Source organism: Hippocampus guttulatus, chromosome 2, assembly GCF_054856545.1.
Source record: "Hippocampus guttulatus isolate MCC_2025c chromosome 2, RoL_Hgut_1.0, whole genome shotgun sequence".
NCBI classification, from domain to species: domain Eukaryota; kingdom Metazoa; phylum Chordata; class Actinopteri; order Syngnathiformes; family Syngnathidae; genus Hippocampus; species Hippocampus guttulatus.
In genome coordinates this window covers 10,925,599-10,948,898 of record NC_141262.1, presented here as the reverse complement: position 1 = coordinate 10,948,898, position 23,300 = coordinate 10,925,599, and the positions used below count along the sequence as shown (strand labels likewise).

Genomic DNA, 23,300 nt, shown 5'->3' with positions numbered 1-23,300 from the left:
GACATTTTGAGTTTCCCCACATCCTTGCTTTGTGGTTATACGAGTATTTGTGCTGACTAAGACAATTCACCACACTGGTAGACTTGTTCCTCCGTTTTTTTCATTACTGCCTTCCATTACCGTGAAACATTTCTACACACAGGTAACTTTGACACACTGCAATGACAAATCTACGCGTTCCTCAGTGAGGCAAAACTATGCACTAGTTAAGATCTGTGCACAGCCAGAACTCCTAAACCGCGAGATTAGAATACAGTATTGTCAATATTATGCATACAAGTCAACAAGTGCACCGGTTTGCCTCATTGGTAACATGTACTTGTTCTATAAATATGTCTTAATATTGCGAACCAAGAGTACTAGTACAGTGAGTTTAAGATGGCTATCATAAATGCCCAAATGGCACATAGTTGGGACCCTTTTTTGTAGTTTTATCAACACAGTTTTGCCTCACTATAGTACCATGTACTGTGGTGGTCCTACTAGTGTTTCAAAATGATATTACTCAACAGGACAAATGTACATAGACCTTAAGATTGATAGTAAGGATATCGAATAAACGCAAAGGGCTTTATGGCAAGCTGTTAGAGCATTTTTATTTGCAGGTCCTGGTACAATGAAAACTAGCAATTTTTTTCTTTCATAATTCAGCACAAGCAGATTATCGAACAACTGCTCAAAGTGCAGCAACCGATTAGTAGAACAAATACATTTAGTCCAACTTGTGTGCTGAATTGCCTTACTAGTAAAGCCAAATAGCGTAATAGTTTAGCAAAGGTGGTCAACTGGTCAGCACGTATGCCTCATGGATCAGAGGTCGTGGGTTTGATTCCAGCGTGTGGAATTCTCTTGTTCTCCCCTGCGTGGGTTTACTCCAGGTACTCCGGTTTTCTCACACATTCTAAAAAGATGCATGGCAGGTTAAGTGGACACTTTAAATTGTCCTTAGGCGTGATTGTGAGTGTGAATGGTTGTTTGTAGTGATGGTGAGATGAAGCTCCTTGAAGCATTGAGGCTTTCCATGCAATATATTTCCATGCGACATATTGATTCTCTTCCCACATTCAAATCACATCTCAAAACGCATACTCAGTTTAAATTCCTCTCTCCTTTTATTATTTATAATTTTATCTGTGGTTTTATTGTTCTTGTTTTGATTGTAAGGTGTCCTTGAGTGTTTTGAAATGTGCTTAGAAATGAAATGTATTATTATTAATTGATTTGACTCATGTGTCGAGGCTTCAAATGTGGTTCAATCCCCTCTGACACTACTACCAAGTGGACATATGACATGAAATTGACGTGGAAAGGGTGAAGGAAAATGTAGTAATTGAGTCTGTAATTTTGTGGATTTAAAAAAAAACACAAAATGTTTTATCCTAATCAATCTCTTTTTTCGTCAATGGATGCTACAGCTTCTTGTTGACTTTGAAACTTAGCTTGTAGCCGCCGTGTGCACATTTTGAGCATGACGTCTCTGATCCACTGGTTAAAGGACACTTTGATTCTCTCCTCTTTCATCTCAAACTGCTTCAAACAACAAAGCGTGTGACGGAAAAGTGGTTAGGACTGCACGACTGTCCGTGTTTTATGTTGCGTTGTGTTTATTATTTTACTTTATGTTAACTGCTTTGTTAAGCGCTTTGTTACAGCTGCCGCTGTTGTGAAAGCGCTATATAAATCAGCATGTATTGTATTGTATTGTATTGTATTTTCATTGAAAAATAGAGTTTTTTCAACTGTTTTTTTTTCTTTTGGAAGGAGAATCTGCCCCTCCTTTGAAAACATGAAACAGATGAATCAGGGACGCACTAATACTTCAGTGCAAGTTTAAACATGTTGATGTAAAGGTCTTGTTTCTCGCCTCAATATTGCAGGGGGTCATCATGCCGGTGAGTATTCGGTTCTCCCAGATACGTTTTCACCTCAATAATGGAGTCAGCTGTGCACTGACATCTTTACTCGGGTACAGAATCGAAATTTGAGCTAGACTCAACACAGAGGACACACCACTAGTTGTTTTGTCTATGTGTCCCCTGCGATTGGCTGGCGACCAGTTCAGGGTATAACCAGCCTCCGACCCGACGACAGCTGGGATAGGCTCCAGCAGTTCAGATAATGGATGGATGGGTATGGCCTCGACGCTTAACGGCTTGCCTTTATTAACCAGCAGCCCGCAACGACAATTTTTTTTTCATGCGCTGTGTTTTTCAGTATTACGGTAAAAGCACTTCATTGCCCCCGCCCCCTCTTTGATAGAAAACTCTTTGATGTAGCCTGGCTGTTAACAAGCTTGACCCAGAAACCAGGGAAGGAGAGGAGACAAAACACACGCGAAACGGAATAGTCCGGAGGGGTCCCAAGGGCGTTGTGAAGATAAGGTAAGCGCACGTAATAAGGCTATTGAAATTATATGATATGGCGTTTTTGTCGCGAAAATAGTGGGGGCACTGCAGCGTTTCTAAAAGGAGTGGTCACGTCCATCTGGAGACCACCGACAGGACTCGCGCAAGCTTCCTAAGTCTTTCTTTTCTTTTCCTTTTGTTTTCGGACACGCTACACACTGAAACCGAATAAAGGTCGCACGCCACCTTATATTAAGCGACGATCGCGCGTGTAAACACAACGGCAAGCGAGAGAGGCGACCGTTAAAAGACAAGCGGCTGCTAGCCTAACACTAGCTGGAGTCTCGGCGGTGTGTTATTGTGATGCTAACGTAGCTCGACAGCCGAACCAGGTCACACGGTCACTACGAGCCGAGTGGGCCTGATTTGATGTCTAACCATGTCATTTCTCATCGCGGTAGCGTTTGCATGGAACAACATCGTGTATCTCAGGCGCTCCTTTTATTCGCCGAGCCATTTTCTTTGATAATTGTTCAACTGTTCCCAGTCTGTTTATTTTCTACGCCGCTATGTGTAACGGGAAGCATCGTCTCTCGGTGGGCAACTGCTAAACGGTTGGACGGCGATGATTCCGGATACTCTTTGAAATGAGGAATGTTAGCTCACATGACCATTGGTTTAACAGATGAACTGGGTCCTCTTCCCTTTCACAGTTGTGTGTGTGCGTGCACGCCTAGAAATCTTATCTCCTGTGTTTGTTTCGCTTGCACATCTCGGCGTTGTGAACAAGATATCGGATGTCCCCGACAACGTAGGTAAAAGCAAGGTTCTGGATGCCCAGAATTTTCCCATCTTTTCCCTTAATCCCAGAATTGGCAAACTGGTACGTGTTGTTATTTCGGTGGTGGTGGACCTTTTACAACTTCGGGCTGTTAGTTTGTCAACCTGTTGGGTGGGTCTTGCTTATGGTCGCGACACGTGCATGGATGGGGAGGGCTAACTGTCGATTGTAAGTCTCCTATTAGTCATCTTACTTAGTTTTAGTTATTGACGAAATAATAAATCAAAAACTATGTTGAAAATATGGGTAGGGGTGTTCAGATCTTTTTTTTTTGCACCCGAGTATGAGTCTGAGTCACTTAAATTTGAGTATCCGCCGATACCGAGGGCACCTTCGAAAATTCCGGTCTCCTAACCTTTTTGCCACTTTTCATTTGCCTTCATTGGATAACATCATCTGGTCAAGGAGGGAGGAAATGTGCGCCTTTTCAATATGAAAGGACAGTGTTTGAAATGACTGACTCCACTTAATGTACTTACGTCATCGCGCAATGAGGAGTATTGCTGACGTAAGTCTGTAGCTGCAAAATGGTAGCTTAATAAAATGAAAAAGATACAGATACGAATTGTTGTTTTTGTGAAGGATGACCGGTGGTGTTTTTAATTGATTTTGGAATTGTCCATTCTCTAATAAATTATGGGAATATATTCATAATAATATAATACCCTTTTTATATGGCTAAACATAGAAATAAAGCAACTGGCCACTGTTTTGTGGAATTTTCTAAAAACAAAAACCAGAATGAGCTCTTCAACTCCTCTTTAGTCGCTGTCGGCCACGATCAGGACCAGAACATCCACCACTGCCAGTTGCGATGTGGACCTCTGCATCATCAAAATTTACCACCCTGCTTTATGCGGCGTCAACCCTGGTTGCCTATGCTAACTTCTCATATACAAGCATTTACAGTACATACACATGTTACAGAAATAGCATAAAAATAAGATGACAATGGAGAATAGGTGGGTTGTTAAGCAAATAGTTTGTTACGCTGAAAAGAATAACAATTAGGCGTCTTTACGAGTGGAAAGAAAATCACAGAGGGTCCATTTTATAGGTAACGCATTGACTGATTTTGGCTGATTGTCCTCTTGCTGCTTAGCATAGAGGTCTGTTAGTTTGTTAACCTGTTGATGGGTCCTGCGCAAATTTGATTTCATTGCGCAACACAATCAGCTATTTTTGTAAGCAAGCATTTGTTAGGATACACATTAATAATAATTAGCGTTATTGCTTCGATTTATGTGCAGTTGTTGCCCTACTTGTTCTCCAGAAGGCTCTTCGTGTCTGGAATTGTCCTAATTGTTTTGCCTTTTTTCTATTATCATTTTACAGTTAGTTTGTCTTTTATGTCAGCACTTTCTGCCCTGCTGCTAACTGACACGTGGTACAAATTGTATGCTGACCAGATGAAACAAGCTATAAATCGCGGAAAAGGTCTCAAAAGTGTTATCCTCAGCCTTAACCTTTAAACACTCAAAATGGCTTCCAGCTATGCCTTGTGTGAGGACACGGCGAAGAGGAACTTGTCTTTGCTCACAAAGAAATGACAGACATAAATAACAAACAGCGAGAGCACAAGACTTGTTGCCTGGACCACTGGTATCTCAAACACAATATAAACTAATGTTCTTTGTAGCTGTAGGTAATGTTTGTGAACTGGCTGTTTGAAAGTAGGGTAGCTTCAGTAGCACCATTTAAACGACCCAAGGATGCTTAAGAGACACTCGTTTGTAATTCAAATGTGTGTTATGAGTGCCATCTTAGTCTCTGGCAATTAGCCGACAGATTTGACAGTGAATTGCAGCATGAGGGAGGTTTCGAGTAGATGTCCAACAGGCAGGACAGTCAAGGCAACTCATCGGGTTGACGGCAGAGAAAGACGGGTAGTAAATGTCCCAGGATGATCCAGAGAAGGGTCTGGATTGCTGTTGGAAGCGGCAGAAGTTAACTGCTGATCAGCTGCTAAATCAAGATGCTCAATTTAAGTTATAGTTTGTATTAAAAATGGAGATCCGTGTGTTATGGAGCCAACAATGTAATGAAATGACCAGCAGGGACCTTTTAATTGCTATTTTTATGATTTGATTAGCTTAAACTTCAATGAACTTGTTGTGATTGTTGATGCCTGTTGTTGTGTGGCCTCTTGAGGTGTGCAGGTTAATCCGAAGGGGCCTCATGTCTGTGCATGTCTGTGAATATGGATGTTTGTGAGGACCTAAGTGGATTAGTGGGCTAAAGCTTCAATCTCATTACGAGCCACGCTCGTCTCCAGCTCGTGCCAGTGACATTACACTGACAAAAATCATCAGCAGGCTAATGAGAGGAGGCGTATTTTCGTTTTGACAATGCGTTTGCTGCGGGGTTTCATGAAGTCGACGAATGCAAAATTGTTGCCTGTGGCCGAATGGTTGCAGATGTCTGGGAGGGCCAAGTGAGTCATGCTGACTGATGGTTCAGAATCAGGTGAAACTGACTCGTGATGTCATGAGATCTTCGAGATGCATGTGCGTGTGCTCAACTTTTTCAAGAAACCCTCCCCTTGATGTTTTCACCACTTCTTTTTCATTCACCCATTTTTATGTTGAAGGACGTGTTGTTTTTTTTTCTTCCACACCCTTTACGAAATGTAGCGTATATCTTGGGGTGGGGCTGCTAATGTCATGGGAGATGTCAGCAAATCTCCACAAAGACTTCAGTTTACTAATTTGCTTTGGACTGGTGTGTGTGTGTGTGTGTGTGTTTTAAAGTGCTCTATAAATAGTTGACATAAAAAGTGAGACTCAAAATGGTTATTTACACAAATGTTTAGGTTTTTTTCTGTATTTTTGTGACGGTTTGCTGCGATGACAGGGGAAACGTTTTTAAACAGAGTAATAAATAAATAAATCGAACTTAATGCAACCCAGGCATAGATCTGGATGCTTACTACAATATGAGACTTCATGCAGCTTCATCCAGCATTTTTTTTCCCAGTATTCTTCACGTTTTGTGTATTCATTAGGGATTTAACCGATTAGTCAGTGAGTCACCTTCACTCCTCTCAGCATTGAAGTGTAAGGCCTGCAGTCCACTAAATGTTTGGGCATCTCATCCAGTCGGTCAATTTACAGTGGATTTTCGACTTGCCAGTCTGTTGCCATTTCCAGAATCGGAGGGAAATGTCTGGCCGGTCAGGTGACACACTCCTTGTACATCTAAACATGTCAAAGAGTATGGAACTAAGCTGATGGTGGATGATGATAGAATCAGTCACTTGAGCTATTCCGATCACCGTTTGACATGGTGGCAGAGTTGAAAGTGCAATAAAAAAAAAAGTGATTGGACATCCCCAGAAACGGAAGAGTGATCCGTGGCTCACCACAGTAGCTCTCGCATCTCTTGCACTCACCTCTGATGTCAGATCCATAACATCCTGTTTGTCAGGAAGTAGGTTGAAGGGGAAAGGCAGGGGGGTGGCTATGGGACAGAGGCAATTGTTTTTGTTATTCAGTCACACTAGCCAAGGCCAAAAAAAAAAAAACAGCTGCGAACGGGAGAGGCGAGTGGAGGACAAGACTCCGTTACAGATGAGGATGGATGCAGCTCTGGGTCATCGCTCTTGCCGTCCTTGCTCTCACAATGTTGTCATTGTTCTGCCAGGGCTCCCACCCCCAAAACGGACAGCTGCAAGTTCCCTCTTTTGACACAAAATAACAACTCGGACTGCGCTTGTCAAGAAATATCACAGTTTATAATTCATCTTGGATGAGTGACGGCTATGCTCATTACTGAAGGAGATAGTGTGTAACATGCTAATGATGATGATTATTCACCCTGTCTCGAGTTGAGATATGCAAGGAGCCTGCGTGTGTGTGTGTTTGGACGGTGCCAGTAAACTAGCAGTTAGTGGAGTGCGATGAACACTGGTCACACCAAGGTCATTTGCCTGTTGACGAGTGGGTGGGCCGCTGTGCTGAATTGACAGAAGACAATGTTAGGAATGCAAGATTAGCTTTTATCTTTAATTCACTTCAACTTTACTTATCTTGCCCCTCCACCTCTTGTTTGCTCTTGCTCAGTCTCATGTCTTTTTCCACATCCTTTCTTGCTTCTCGTTTGATTTGTTTGCAGCGCTGTCTGTCTGCAGGGTATAAAACAACCCAGGCCTGGTTTTGACCATATATGGCCATGTGTGGCAATGGATAGTCCCCTCCCCCCCCTCACTCCCTCCCACAACAGGTAGGAGGTCATAACTGTGGGACTTTCAAGTGACTATACCTTAAGACGCAAATAGCGGTTTTGGTTCTGACAAATTTCCTCACAGAGTTGTGAAATACTTCCCAGCCACTCCTTGTTTTCTCATCAGACCGTCCTGCCTTCCTCGCTTTCCATGCACCGAGCACAGCCCCCATGCATGGCTGTACGTGTGTTGATGTGCTGAGTCATTCGTCGGACAGACATACAGGAACCGACAATCGGCTTGCTTCATCTTCAAAGATAAAACGTTGTTGTAATGCGTCAGTAACGGTAACTTCATTCATCATCTCTTCTGAATAAGTTGTCATATCATATTTGAACACTCCATTTTTCCTGTGCATTGACGCCTGCTGCCTGAAATGGAATTCTCCGTTTGATTTCCACATGGCTTTGCATTTACAGTCCCCATCTGTGTCTGCACTTTGGCAACACACAGACCTATTGAAAAGAGTGAACCGACACCCCCCCTCCTACTCTTTATACCTTGAACAACCGGTCACGCAGGTGTTTGCTAAGCAGTGGTTGTTTATTCACCTTGCAGGGGCCAGTTGACCAGGCACCTGAGGGTGTATCCGCTACCTGATAAGAGAGTCTGAGGTGCCACCTGTTGGGCTCGTATAACAAAGTGTTCGTCTCTGTTAGGGCTCAACCGAGATAACAGCGGAGCTTGGTGGATGGGCGTTTAACACGAGGTCGCTCTGCTTGCGAGCAAACACATCCACGCTGACACATAGTCTGGCATTCTCACTATGTTGCCATTTTTTGACGGAGCCGTCCTTCACTGAAACACTTCCCTCTTTGTTTTCTGTCTCTGCGAGCAGCCCTCTGTTTCTGGGCTTGAGCCTTGACTCGGCTTCTACCAATGAACACCTAGAGCTTCACCTCTGGCCTTGGTGTGATCTGTCAAATCATGCCCACAGGTGAAGGTGTGTACTGTATTTCTATGTTTGCTGACCCTCTCAGGTCACTCGTGTATAAAACATTGCAAACAGGCCTTTCTACAAAAAGCATCACCGTGAAGGTGTACGTTTAGTCATTCTAGTGTCCCAGAGAAAGCATGAAGGAAGCTGTGGGAAACGAATTTCAGTGGGTTGGTCTGACAATTATTTATTTATTCCAAGTGTCTCAATTAGTGCTGAAACGAGGAATCGATTAACTTCAGTTAGATTCATGAAAAACCTCAAACCCTTAACAGAATTAAATTAGCTTCAGGGACCAGGCCATGTACAAATGAATCGGTGCAATGGTGGCAAGACAGGAGGAAAGACTCTGTAAGAGACAAAGTTTGGGGTTATTTTAAAAAAGTGCAGTCTGTACTCAAAAGCAGAAGTAACATACCACAACAGTATGTCTACAATCGGCAACACAAACTATCCATGTCAAATAATTTTAGATTATTTATACGATATGCATACCACCGTAAGTTAGAGTGCACTGTAAAAACCCTGCAAGAGGTCAGGATTGGTGCAGCAACTGGCGTACTTGCAACTGCTTTCCTGAACAAAAGGTAACAAATGCTGGCCCTGCAAGCAGCTATAAATCCTGAAAAAGGTGGTCTTTACAAATCGTGATGATGATGATGATGATGGTGATGATACTAATGATATCTACAGAAATCGGGACCTCACAGCAATGGCTTGCTCACATTCATAGTTGTGCTGCTGCGGCCATAACTGAGGCTCAGTCACTCAACATGCAGCGAAGCTAACGGTTAGCCAATTACAGGCCAACTGCTAGCATGAACTATAAACTCTCATTTGTTGACTTGCACGTCACTCATTACGGGCCCGCCCCCACCGTTTCAAGCCACACACACTCAAAATATAAAATATATATAAAAATATACAGATATGAATGTGTTTGACATGAGGATGGCGACCCCAAATGTGAAACAATACCTTGTGTGCACATTTTCTTTAATAATGCAAAATCATTTTTTATCCAATTCATAAATGGGATAATAGGTGGAATAAGTGATTCTAGAAATATTTGATGAATGCAGCCCTCATGTCATTGTTCATCTATCTATGCCAGCAAATAGTGGCAGAAAGAATTTCCTTATGTATCCACTTTTCCTGACATTTCATTTTTTTCTCATGTAAAAACGCCTCCCTTAGCTTGGTTTCGTTGATAAACAATTTAAAGCTGATTATGTGGAAATCGATTTTTGAGTTGTAATTTAGTATTTTCGTCTACTAAATCACTGATAAGTGGAAATAAATATCAGAAGTGCATTTGTTTTTCAACGATGCAAGAATATTTGCAGTCAAAACACTAACATGTTTTCCCCAGACAGTATTGTATGGTGTTGTCAGAAACCATCACCCCATTCCACGTATTGTGTGGAAGAGGGAGGGGGGGGGGGGGTGATGATCATAAAGACAAATCAGCTCTAACTTCTATTATGGTTTTTGTTTATCCATTTCTTGTGTGATTTAATTTTTTTATATATTTTTTATAAATAGTACTGTATGTCCCTACGCTCAGAAAAATCGCCCTTTTAGGTCATAGTTAGTACCCAGATCCCTCAGATTTTATGTATAACGTGTAATGCCCCCTCTCTCCCCTCGGGGTGGTGTAGTGTGTATGGAGCAGTGTGAGAGCGCAGCAGCTCTGCTGGAGTCGGTCAGGGAGCAGGAGGTGCAGTTTGAACAGCTGACCAGGGCGTTGGAAGAGGAGAGGAGGAGAGTGGGCCTCTCTGCCACCAGCCCTTCGGCGCTGGGTCGCCCGCTCCCTCACACACAGGTAAAAATGACTACACCAAAAATTCTAGTCCGCAGCCTTTTGCCTTCATGTTACCACGCTAAAATCCTCAATTAAATATCTGTATCATCGCCTGTTGATCATCATAATTAATGCATCCGTTTTTCCTACTGATCTCAGTCATCCAGTAAACCTTCTCTGATCTTTCCACCGGTGCGATACTTTGTGTGATTGTCTCATCACATCGGTCTGCATTTACAACGCAATGTCCAAGACCCATTCATCCCCCCCAAAAAATGGCGCATCTAATGTTAACATGTCTGAGGTTATCGTCATCATCATCATCATCATCATCATCATTGTCGCACTCTTGCATTATGCCTTTACCATCACTCACCACAAGCAACTCTTTTGTCAACCCCTTATACGGAATCTCAGTCATTTACCGGTACTTCTTCCTGTTCCAGCATGTTATGGAATGCGGCCATCTGTCATCTGTCGCATGCACACAGACCTGAAATTCTTCACCTTTTAAGTCTGCCTTTCTGTGTTGTGCGTAGGAATCTTTCATTACATGTGAGATCTATGTTGGCCATCCATTGATGTGGGTCCTTTCGGGAAAATAAATGGATTTGGATTTTAAGTGTTTTACGATTTGGTAGTCATTTCTGAACTCTGTTGCTAATCAAGGTAGCAAAGTACGATTTGTCATGAGGTATATAGTAAGTCAAACACTACAGTCTTTAAGACTAATCCAAGAAAAATGCTATTTTGAGGGTTGGTTTTTTTTCTGATGGTCAGTCCCGATTACATGCCTAACTCCTAACTGCTGTTGTACAGATGCTCCTATGCTGAAAGATTACCCTGGTCAACATTTTTATTTATTGATTTATTTTAAGTCAGAGATGCAAGTGAAGTTTTCTCAAAATATATATATATTTTTTTGGGGTAATTCTAAATCTGCACTTTTTTTCTCTAGCACATCAGGTTTTCATCATATTACTAATACTAATAAAATAATATATATTAAGTAATTATGAATAAAGGGTCAGGTTCAGCAGCAGGTGGAATTTCTTGTGGAATCATAGCTGTAAATTACAACACATGGTAAAATCTGTATTGCGGAGGCTTTTATATGTCAAACTTGAAAACAACAACAAAAAAAGAAAATGTCTCAAAAAGCTGCTATGCTAGAAAACAAGTGAAGCCGCATTTTAAATTGCTGTCAAAATATATATTTAGGGGCACACAAACCCATCTCCGATTTCAAATTTGCTGTTGACTAGTATTATCAACAAGCCCTGAACTTTGTTATGGTGATCTTGTGTCATTGTACTTTAAGGTCACGTTGTGCTGTGTTCAGAGAGACAGTTCAGGCATCTGCGGCAGCAGAGATGAAAAGTTCAAATTCCATCTGTAAATATTATTCTTCATTTGGACTCACTGGCATTTATAAGATTGTTTTGACTGTGTGAATCCTTGGACACTTTTGATTAGTTGGAGGCCTCAAAGATAAAGAGCAAGCCAGTGCCAAGCGGTTTAGCTTTATGTTGAGTGGATTTAATTTCCAATGAGACCGGGACAACTGTCTCTCATGCCTGTTCTCTGAACATTGCTTTAAATTCAGGTCACAGCAGATGATATTATGGGAAGGGCTGGATTTAGAGGAAATTGGCCCTTCTCATGAAACTCCACTTCCCATTTTTAAAGAAAAGAAAAACAATGCCATTACTTAAAGTACTACTATTTGCACAGACGATGTTTTGAAATATTCCAAAGTGTAGGAATTGCCACAGAATACCAGCGGTATTCATCCCCAAGTAATTCATCTTGACGCAACTGCTGATACCGTAATTGAGGCTATTGTGTCGCATGAAGCCGAGTGTTACTCAAGGCTAGTCCACTCTGTGGTATATACAGGATGACAGGCATCAATTATGTAACGGATTGGAGGAGGAAGTAGGGTGTAAGGATGAATGGCTTCACTCCAAAATGTCCTCGTGTATTTCTTGCAGTGTTTCAAAGACCATACAGACACAGGCATGGCTGAAGGACCTTATTGTTGTTGTGGGTTTCTTAAGAGACTTGACTGGAGAAAAATGTCTCAACCTCACACTTGTTGCTGCCTCAGCAGAATTGTTAGTTGTGCACAATTTGAAATTATTTCTGTTACATTCCAGAACGGGTGTTTCGGGGATGTGGACATCGAACGACTGAAATTAACAGACTCCTACATAAACGGCTCACAGGTACCTGTTGTTAGTTTTTGAATGTGTGTGTGTACATATTGAGTGAGTATTTAGTGGTTCTAATTAATGGTTGCTTTTCTTACAGTACAGAATGGTGGACCCAGTGCACGGCGCTCTCGATGAGAGCTACACACCAGAGGACGACGCTCATGAGGCGCACTCTGTCTTTTCGGAAGAAGGAACCACACGACGGCTCGACAACGGGGTGGGTAATATGTGCCAAATGAATAGAATTAATGCAATGCGGATAAATGTAGTCGTTTGGCATCATACATTGCCCCATGTGGATAAGTAAAAGCTTTCACGAGTCTGAAAGAATCTTGAAAGCAAATTCTCTCCAATCCCTGTCACAGATGAAGAAACCCATCTCGCGCACAGTCCTGCCGAATGACTCCATGTCAATCAATGGCGGCATGTCTGTGTCTGGTATGAGCGGCTACAGTGCCACACTGGACCGTCTGTACAGACAGGTCGGAGGAGACTACCCAACTGCCACGGTGCCCAGAAACTACCACTACGGACCCGTGGGAGTTTATGATGACTACAGGGGAGGACCGCCCTCAGAGGCATACACAAGTTTGAGCAGAGGCTCGCACATGGATGACCGCTACAGGTACCAGACCCCCGTGTCCACCCTTAATAACAAGTTGAGTTCATTCAAATTATATTTTGTGTGGTGGTGCCATTGTTCTGCTTTTCTGCCAATGTGTGTCACAATTGGGTCACAGTGACGCACAGTAATGCAAGATTCAGACGAAGCAAGATTCAATTTGGCACTTGCGAAATGTGGGCAAAAGCCATAATTCCCCCCCCCCCCCACTCACACACACACACACACACACTTGAAGACATCACAATACATGCCCCCCCCTCCCCCCAATAATTAAGGGTAATCTTGACATTTAGCATAGATTTAATGTTCCCACCAGTTCAAATAAAAGAAAGAAATGGACAGAGTGCATGGATGATTGTGGCTCTACTTTTTTGTGTTTCGCCACTGGAACAGCCACATATGAAAGCTCATTTCTACATCAAATTTTGTTTTGCAACACAAAGCAAAAAAAATACAAATATGCCTAAACGATTTGTCATATTCCAAAACTTGTAAGTTGGGCCACTTGCTAGTCAGGGTACCACCGTTTTTACGTGCTTACCACAGACATTTTTTGCTCCCCTCTTTCCGCAGGCCGGTTGATGGCTACAGAACTTTGGATTCTGGTTATCGGGCCCCAAGCCGCCAGCAGATGGACCCCTATGCAGCACAGCCCCAGGTGGGCAGGGGAATGAGGGCCATGGGCTCAGCAATAGACATGCGATACGGCCACGGACACTATGGTTTGGAAGATGACCAGCGGAGTGTGGGCTATGACGAGTACGGCATGGGGCCTCCGCCCATGCACCCCGCAGGTTACGGCACCATGCCACGGCTAGGCCCTGGCCCTGGTGGTATGGATAGACGAAGACTCAGGTGAAGCAGCGCAGAGTGTACAAGCCAAATTTGCAGACAGTACAGTACAGCATTTAACTCATTGTGCACCATACAGGAGTTGTGAAGATACTCTGGATGGTGATATGGGAGGAGTTGATTCATATGCCTGGGGTGTTCCCATGAGTCTGGAGCGAGGAAGCATGGCTTCTTTAGACAGCACACTGAGGAAAGGCCCTCCCTCCTCATGGAGACAACCAGAGCTGCCAGAGGTGATTGCCATGCTGAACTACCGCCTGGATCCTGTCAAAACCAATGCAGCGGCCTTCCTCCAGCATCTCACATTCAAAAATGACAAGGTAAAATGGAATCTGCCATAAGTTCAAACCATTTTACCCTAAATTCTCCCGTGTTGTTTTGCTCAATTTATTTGTCTTTTTTCAGGTTAAGTCGGAGGTGCGACGTCTGAAGGGTATCCCGGCCTTAGTGTCAATGCTGGACCACCCCAGCAAAGATGTGCACCACTCGGCCTGTGGAGCGCTGAAGAATATTTCATATGGACGTGACCCAGACAATAAGATCGCAATCAAGAACTGTGATGGCGTGCCAGCGCTGATCCGATTACTGAGGAAGACTCACGATCAGGACCTAACTGACACCATCACAGGTTCTTAACCTTTGTTTTTTTTTTTTCCCAGTTAACATATGTAAATAAACTCAATTGATAGTGACGAATAAACATGCCAAACATAAGGAGTAGTAAAATTAAATACTGTACATCTGTTTATTGGGCCAGCTGTTGGCAAATATTTACAGTTATGGCGTGGCTGTCATCAAATAATAATCACAATAATGATGATGATGAGAACAATAAAGTCAGAAGATTAGTTAACATCTCACAGCTCTGAGGTTGGGGGTTAGAAACCAGGCTCCAGGCTTTCTGTGTAGTTTCTTCTCCCCTTACTTGGGTGGATTTCTACGGCTTCTCCGTGAACTGAAGTCTCAATTGTCCATATGTGCAGTGCCTTGTCCAGTTGTAACCTGCAGTGGGTTGGCAACCAGTCCAAGGTGTACCCAACACTTGACCAAAGTAAACTGTGATATTCTCCAGCTCATTTGTAATCCAAACGAGGGCAAATGGTACATAAAATGGATTTATAATCATCTTTATAAAGTGAAACGTTTTTGCATTTTTGTAACCCCAAAACAGAGACGACTGTAGGATATATAGGCTTTACTGACAAAAAATAATGCATATTTTCCCTGTTTAGAATTTTCATACAGTAGCCTGCTCTCCACGTAAATGACTCACAGATTTCATTGAAAGAGAAGTACGGGTGCCACTTCATTGCAAACTCAAAGGCAATATGCAATGCTCCCGCTAGATCCCCCAGAATTGTAGTCGCTGATCCTTCGAAAACGAGCATCGTGACACTTGCGTGCTTTGCAGGCTCCCAGAAGGGTTTGGTTTCACCGAAAAACGTAAATCAGTTTGGTGAAATTTATTTCAAAATACAGCCCCATTACAGTAGTAGTTGATATTGGATAACAATTTTGTTGAAATGATCTGTTTGGGAGAGTGCTACCCAGTTGCATGGACAGTAATGGAATGTTTCTGTCATGCCAGGCACACTGTGGAACCTCTCATCCCACGACTCTGTGAAGATGGAGATCGTGGACCACGCCCTGCACGCTCTGGCAGACGAGGTGATAGTGCCCCACTCGGGTTGGGAGCGAGGGTGCAACGGCGGAGAGGAAAGCTGCAAACCACGACATCTGGAGTGGGAGACCGCCTTGACCAACACCGCTGGCTGCCTGCGGTATGAGAGCGCCGGAGGAGGAACGCAGCCGAGGGACATATTTAGACAAACCCTAATCACATGTTCAAATATCTCCTATGTGCAACAGAAATGTGAGTTCGGAGCGCAGCGAGGCACGACGGAAGCTAAGGGAGTGCACAGGATTGGTGGATTCGCTGATGTATGTCGTGCAGTCACAGATCAACCGCAAAGATGTGGACAATAAGGTCATTAGGAAGTTCAGAAATACGGTGGTTCCGTTTAATTGCCTCGTAAAACTAAACCTTTCTCTTCATATATTTCTGTCCGTCCTGCAGTTAGTAGAGAACTGCATGTGCCTCCTAAGGAATCTGTCCTATCAGGTCCATCGCGAGGTGCCCAGCTGTGAACGCTATGCAGAAACCACGCCCATCAACCATGGCCCTGCACCTGGCTCGAACAAGGGGGGCTGCTTTGGCTCCCGAAAGGGGAAAGGTCGGTATCAAATCACCTGATGGCCCGGGTTTAGAGCCGTCTTCGGCTTGTTGGTGGCGGTTACACTGTTGCAGTTTTTCACTCTGCTTTCTTCTTTCTCCCCTTCCTCTCCATCCCTCCCTCTGTCTCTGCTCCCTCCTTGCTTTATCCCTGTCCTGATAGATGAGTGGTTTTCCAAAGGTAAGATTTCCCTTGGTGCTATGATGATATGAGCGTAACTAACAGAATGTGGTTCGTTGGCGATAGAAGGCTGGCGTGACACTTCAGGTTCAGATGCACCATTCCATTAATCCCCATGTCCAATTTATTTTTGTGTATTTACATTTGTACGGGTCACGTATTTGATCTGGCTGTGTTTACACACTACGCATTAGAAAAAACATGCACAGATTCCCAAATTGCATGTAAATAATGTACTCAAGTAGCACCGGCAGATAATGTCAACACATTAATACAGCTATTAAACATTTTTCGGCCAGGGCTGACATTTCCCACCATTGATTTGAATTATGGTAAACTTGCCTCCACTGGCCCGTAGCCACATATCCGATACAACCCCCCCCCCCCCCCCCCCACACACTCACGCACATGCACGGCCTGAAAATGAGTTCTTCACAAACCCCACAGCATACTCACTGGGCTTTCCTCGCTGGTTGCATGATTTGCATGATCGCTTTCACGCCACTGGGAACATAAATGCACAGCTTTTTTGTTGTTGTTAGGTGAGAAACAAATGTTTTAATCAGTCATGTCTTCCCCTTTTGTTTTTTTTTTTTTTGTGTGACTACAGGAAAGAAAGATGGAGATGATGGAAGTGCAGATCAAGTTGACATTCCAAAGAGAACAATACCTGCCAAAGGTGTGTGTTTGTTGGTACAACGGAGTCTTGTTAGAAAAGCGCTATCTAAGCACAAGCCCCGCTTTTAAAACCTTGTCGTATGCATACCTCTGGTTAATAATGATTGTCCGACTGTATAGAAATCAGTATTTACTGACTGTCAAGACAGTCAGTAAATGTGTTTTAGCAACATGACACACATGAAGTTAACTGGAAAAAATGTGTGTGCACGTGTGTGTCAGGTTACGAGCTGTTGTTTCAGCCTGAGGTGGTTCGAATTTACACGTCGTTGCTCAGAGAGAGCAAGAACCCTTCGGTGCTGGAAGCCGCTGCCGGGGCCATCCAGAACCTGTGTGCAGGGCGGTGGACTGTAAGTATTCCGAAAAACAAATTTACTTGTTCCTTGTGAATTTCCATCTTCGGTTTAATCGCTGAAGTAAATACAGTCTTAACTTTTTTTTTTTTTTTTTTGGTTTCCACATCAGTACGGCCGTTACATCCGGGCCACTGTGCGTCTGGAGAAGGGTCTTCCCATGATGGCTGAGCTGCTGGCTCACGGCAACGACCGTGTTGTGCGGGCCATGTCTGGAGCTTTGAGGAACCTCGCCATCGACAACAGGAACTGCGAACTTCTTGGTACGATCGCTGGATGTTCCAGAAATCGATGTCTTCAATATCTGTTCCAATTTGCCATGCTTGTGTTTAAGAAGCTGATTTGTGTTTCCTCTGCAGGTTTACATGCAGTGCCCCACCTTGTGGCCAACCTACCTGGTGGCCAGAACCAGTCGGGGCGCGCCCTGTCGGAGGAGACGGTGGTGTCTGTGCTGAGCACACTCACAGAGGTGCTCGGCAACAGTTTGGAGGCAGCTAAGACCCTTCGAGCCTCGCAAGGCATAGAGAGGCTTGTTCTCATTAACAAAGATGGGTAAGCAAGAAGCACGGACACCTTTCAGATTCATGACGGGGGTATAAAACTTGTTTTTATCACAAGCCACTCCCGGCTGGGGATGTTGGTGACAACAGTATGAACCACATCAAGATATAATTGCTAAGGTTTTAACGATAAGCCAAAAATCGTGTGAAAGTTTCTGGCCTGTGCCTTGGTCTTAAAGTCATGATGCGGTTCATATTGGCAGAGACAGAAAAGAGATTTGCAGAAGCTGAGATGCAATGTTGATTTCGGTCACAGCGTGCCGTCTTCCTTGACTGCCACCATCTTTATCTGGATTAATTCTGTGGAAGCAGTTGTGTTACTGGAGCTTAGTTGGCGAATGTGGCTGCTTCTTGTTTAAGTCTATCAGGTCTGTATTGATCTCATGACAGCCCCATGCATGTTAGAGGGGGCATCAACCCAAGAAAAATAGCTTTCACAGGTGGAATCTGGCCTGTTCTTAAATGGACTATTTCTTAGCCTAGATGTGACTTTTTTTTAAATACATATTTAATGCTCTCTCTCTCTCTCTCTCTCTCTGTATACAGCAAGCGGTCTGACCGTGAGGTTCGAGGGGCAGGCCAGGTGCTGCAGCTCGTGTGGGCCCACAAGGATCTGCGTCGGCCTCTTGAGAAAGATGGCTGGAAGAAAAGTGACTTCCAGGTCAACCTAAACCCCGCCCTCGCCAACGGCCCGAGCACTCGATCCAATGGCACATATGGGGACACTACCACACCACTGCTGGACAGAGGTGTTTATTTGTCTTGAGCGCTGTGTGTAACTGCTCAGAGAATCATCAATTGAGCTCACGTTGTTTTCTACGCCCCCAGGGGAAAAGCGAAACATGATCCCACTAAATGACCTCGGCTCCGGTCGGTGTTCTTCTTCTTCTTTTCATTCCAAGATGCATGTTCGATTCATATGAAGTAAAATGTCACGCTTGTCGTGTTTCTCAGAGGCTTACTCGACACTGGACCAGAGGGAGAGGAGACACACCCTCGACGACACCACCGACACTTTACCGGTACTTTTTTTGAAACACCAGCCATCTGCTTGTTGGACTGCTCAGTCAACAACATGAAACCTTGGCTTTGCCTGACTTTTCACTTTTTAAACCTCACAATTAACAATTTCTAACACTAGCTCCACCCCTTCTCTCTCTGATCTCTCTTCTCTCCTCCTCTCTCTTTCTCACTGGTTGTCTCTCAGAGAGGGGTATATGGGGGAAGAAAGGGCTCCCTGCCTCTGTTGGACTCCTATGATGGTTAGCCCTCCCCCCTACCTCCCTCTGCATGTAACAGCATGGTATGTCTTACTGACTTCTCATCCTGCATGCACCTCCGATCAGTGTTTCTTTGTCTTCTTCTGACGTCAAACCCCTCACAGCTAACTATTTATTGGCATAACAGAAGCCTGCTTGAGGTCTATCCAATGGCCCCACACCATGGTATTCTGTTTACACTTGTGACCTGGGCCAATCATTCCGATTTAACACACTACCTGTTGATTTGTGTGGTGCTGTCGCAATAGGGGGGTCTGTTTTGTAATTGCTTGTGGGGGATAACGGTTGAGAAAGTGACATCCCCAAAAGGTGTTTAATGGCCTATAGATGACACAAGAAAGCATAACTTTTGTATAAGCTCCTCCCCTCTGATATAGCTTCTTGGCACAAGCAGTACTTTTAGATGTATTTGACAGAACCTCTCAGTGAACAACGGGGGATAGTTTTGGGGAGGAAAAAAATCACAAAAACAATGAATCGCTAATATGCATGAACACTAGAGCACAAAATACTTGTTTTTATTGTCTGAACTCCAACATTGAATCAGAGACAGACACGAGTGCATTCCTCTGTGTTGTCTTTCCTTCTACATTAACTTGATCAGCAATTTTTTTTGTGTTGAATGCAATTTGATTATCAATTGAAAAAGCTTTTGACATTGTGGGGTTTTTTTTAGTACAGTAATTAAATGACTAAAACTAATAGTCAGTAAGGTAACTTCGTACCAACACAGACAATCTCACAGGTCCCTTTCAGCAATTATGCGGACAGAGAAAAATCTGTCAGAGAAGAGGGATACAGACGAACTGAATTTATTTTTAATTTTTTAAAATGTGAGTGCCAACCACACGCGATAGGGACAAATAAAATTACACTAGATAAATGCTCAGGATATGCTTTGAGTGGCATCCGACAAAACGGGCCTTTGCTGATTTTGATTGCAAAGGCGGTAAAAACGCTCAAATGTATTCCAGTTGCCAGTGCAGTGAGACCTTTAGATACCAACATGCTAGGCTGATAATGAACTCAACTCGTTACATAACTAGCAACAGTTGGGCAGACAGTGAGAAATTCTTCAAAATTGAGGCTTTGAAATTTGAGGCTTTACTGGGAAGCTGAGACCAGATCCATGTGCAGTATATCTGTATTGTATCCCAGGTGGCCAAGGTGCACACACCACAGAGTGCAGCACAATGTCCATTGAACTGAAACAAAAACTGTTTACATCGTACATTCTATGTAATCATGTCATGACTATGTTCAGAGAATAGGGGAGTTTTTCAGTGAATGATGGAAAAGGTCTAGCTATTTCAGTTTTTAGGCTAAGAACCATAAAAGTTCCCTCAAACCGTTTTACAATTTAATTTAAGTTCTAATTGTTGTTGTTCATGCAGAAAAACTGATCGTGTGCATCACCCAGACTGGGCCATCCCTGCCTGACCACTGCTACTGAGAAGGGAGGGTGGGAGGTTATTTTCTGTTGTCTCCTCCCCCTTCTCCTGCCGGACCAATGGGATCGCGAGACGACTGTTTGGCATCCAAAGAACATGTTTTGTGTTGCAGGCAAACATGTTGCAGCTTCAATACATACAAACCTGCCCCCTACACCCCTCTTTTTATGATTATCAATTTACCGTAGCAACAGAATTCTCGTTTGTGTTAAGTTATGAATTTCTAAAGGCAATCATCTTTGTTGACAATCATTTGATTCCTGTGTTGTCCTGCTTTTGTATGTTTGCTATTATCAATGTTGTCGTCAGTTATTTTGCTGCCAATGCCTGCATCCTAACACAAGGGGCTTGTGTGTAGACTTCAGTGTAGGTTATATACTGTACATATAAAGAGAAAATTAGATAACTAACTGCGTACATTTTGGCTGGTTTATTTAAATGGTTCCTTCACGGGGATCGCTTGGAGATCGGGGCGTGGCCGTCGAACCTGATGAGTCGCCGCTGTTGTTTGAACCGGAGTCGTTTTGTCTAGAATGACTTTCTCTCGTTGCGATGGGAATGTGTGTAGACGAGAGCAGGTGTGTGTTTATTCAGAATACACCAAATGGTGTGCGTATCTGATTGTGCATTTGGAAGGGGGAAAATGCTGATGGACCTTTTTTTTTTGTTTTGTTTCCCCAAGCGTGTTTTTGTCAGGCCTGACCCAGGACAATACATTTGTTCATTTGTTCTTGAGTCAGTTTAGATATCTTGTTTTCCTTTTCACATTTTTTCTTGAGTTTGTTGTGCATTACCAGCAGTTTTTGTTTCTCCTGAAATGGAAGAAAATCCAAGTACCTGTCTGTTTTTAATCCCAAATTTGGCTGAATAATTGTGGTACGTGAAACTAGCATTTGCGTCGTTAAACCACTAAGACTTAATCATTTATTCTAAACTCTGCGATTCAAGATTCAATTTCATAATTCATTGACTGAATTTTTGTATTTGACCTGGAGTCACTCGCACATGTTTGGTGGTTTACCTCCAAACAAATAAATAAATATGCAAAGTGTATTTGCTTAGAAGAGACTCAAGTCTGTACAGTCTGAGTTGCATTTTAATTTAGGTGGATGCGATGCATATTTTCTTTGTCATCCAGTTTTCTGTTGTGTATTCCCTCCTATTCTGTCTGTCTGATTCATCCACTCTTTTTGCAGTGGGTGGGTGAGATCCATATGCAATTTGTTTTACAGCGTTGTTTAATAGAGACCACTCTTCCCCCTCCCAAATTTCACCCAGTTCTCCACAGACAGTATATTTGTTATGTTGCCTATCCATGTAAAATTATTACATAACATTCATACCTGCCTTGGCTCTGACAAGTTGCTTTTTCTTTTTCAATAAAGTATGTAACTGGTTATTCTGATGTTTTGATAAATAAAGATCATTTCTTAGACAACATTTGCTTATGCCTGGTTGCTGTGTTTAATTTTGTCAACCATTCAGATTGCACTGTGTCACTATATAGGTACAAGTGTAAGATACAGTGCTGTGAATTATTGTTTCTCTGTTCTTGTCATCTCTGTGTGGTATTCAAATTGGTATGATGAACTGAAATCTTTGTGTGATAAATATGCAAAGAACACAGATAGGGGGCAAATATTTTTTCACGGCACTGGACTTGCATCCTTGTTGCATTAGTCTGCAGGTCAGATGCAGATAAACAAGAATTGTAGTGTGACTGACTTCAAATGGTACTGACAATACTATCCCGAATCCACCACCCCATGCAAGTATAGACAGATTGTAGATATGTCAATGGCTTTTGGTAAAAACTTTCTGGACCGAAAAAAATGATGCTAATTTGGGGTGGTGGGGGGAAGCATGTTTGTTGCTACACCATGAATTACTTTGTCATGGTAGCTCCCCAAGTGTTTAACACAACTGTACAAACGGTATAATACATAAACTGTAATTGTACATATAGTGAGGCAAGAGTGCTACTAGTACAACTGGTGAAGCGCTGCATGCTAACCGGTTGAGTTTTCTGTCACTGGTCGCATGCAGTTTTGCCTCAAGTAACATGCTCAGTAGTTCTTCAATTGAAGCGTACTCATACGTTATGAAGCCATTTGTGCATTTAATCAATATCCTTGATGTGCAGCCGAAACTCATGCCCGAGTCGCTTAGGAACCGGTTCCTTTCAGTAGTGATGGTGACTTGAGGCATTGAGGCTTTCTGTGCGATTGGTTTGACTCGTTTCCCGGCTTCAAAATGTGGTTCAATCCCCTCTGGCACCACCAAGTGGACGTAACGGCATGCAAGGAAAAGGTTTTCTTGTGCAAAATATTGATTAGGATTACACGCATTATGACGTGAAATTGACATGGAATGTTGTGGAGGAAATGCAGTAATTGAGCCTGTATTGTGGATAAAAAATATCTCCGCACAAAAAGTTATCTTAATCATTTTAATTTAAAAATACATGTTTTTCAGCTGTTTTTGGGGCTCCGTTTCTTTTTCTTTTGAGAGGGAGAGAGAATCTCCCCCGCCTTTGAAAAAAAACCCTTACACATGGAACAGGGGGAAGCACGAGCACTTGAGTGCAAGTTTAAACCCGTTTGGGTAAAGGTTCTACCAGGTACATTTTCACCTCAATAATGGAGTCATCTGTGCAACTGGTGCGCGTCTGCTATGCACTGACATCGCCGCGACGACACGGTTCGCTGCCTCGGGAGATAAA

At 43.2% G+C, this 23,300-nt stretch overlaps 1 protein-coding gene across 6 annotated transcripts; it reads left to right on the top strand.

The window, feature by feature from the left end:
• Window positions 1-2,266: 2,266 nt before the first annotated feature.
• LOC147208493 (catenin delta-1-like) lies at window positions 2,267-22,018 on the top strand. Of its 6 annotated transcripts, none has more exons than XM_086136227.1 (22): window positions 2,267-2,381; window positions 8,247-8,351; window positions 10,007-10,170; window positions 12,309-12,377; window positions 12,463-12,582; window positions 12,731-12,990; window positions 13,564-13,845; window positions 13,922-14,162; window positions 14,248-14,470; window positions 15,431-15,623; window positions 15,712-15,829; window positions 15,920-16,076; window positions 16,239-16,256; window positions 16,867-16,935; window positions 17,157-17,284; window positions 17,400-17,550; window positions 17,647-17,839; window positions 18,394-18,596; window positions 18,676-18,717; window positions 18,802-18,869; window positions 19,055-19,109; window positions 20,522-22,018. In XM_086136227.1, exons 2-22 carry the CDS (start codon window positions 8,336-8,338, stop codon window positions 20,578-20,580), a joined length of 2,829 nt encoding a protein of 942 aa, XP_085992353.1. In that variant the 5' UTR covers window positions 2,267-2,381; window positions 8,247-8,335; the 3' UTR covers window positions 20,581-22,018. The 6 variants fall into 6 exon arrangements, with proteins under 6 accessions (XP_085992353.1, XP_085992378.1, XP_085992370.1 ...); XM_086136252.1 differs by having other exon boundaries at window positions 19,055-19,150; XM_086136244.1 differs by lacking the exon at window positions 8,247-8,351.
• The last annotated feature ends 1,282 nt before the right edge of the window (window positions 22,019-23,300 follow it).

Excerpts from the sequence above, each read along its gene's own strand:
- LOC147208493 (XM_086136227.1), top strand. Across the intron at positions 16,936-17,156 it reads GAGAACAATACCTGCCAAAG|GTTACGAGCTGTTGTTTCAG; the intron begins GTGTGTGTTTGT and ends CGTGTGTGTCAG. Across the intron at positions 17,285-17,399 it reads TGTGTGCAGGGCGGTGGACT|TACGGCCGTTACATCCGGGC; the intron begins GTAAGTATTCCG and ends TTTCCACATCAG.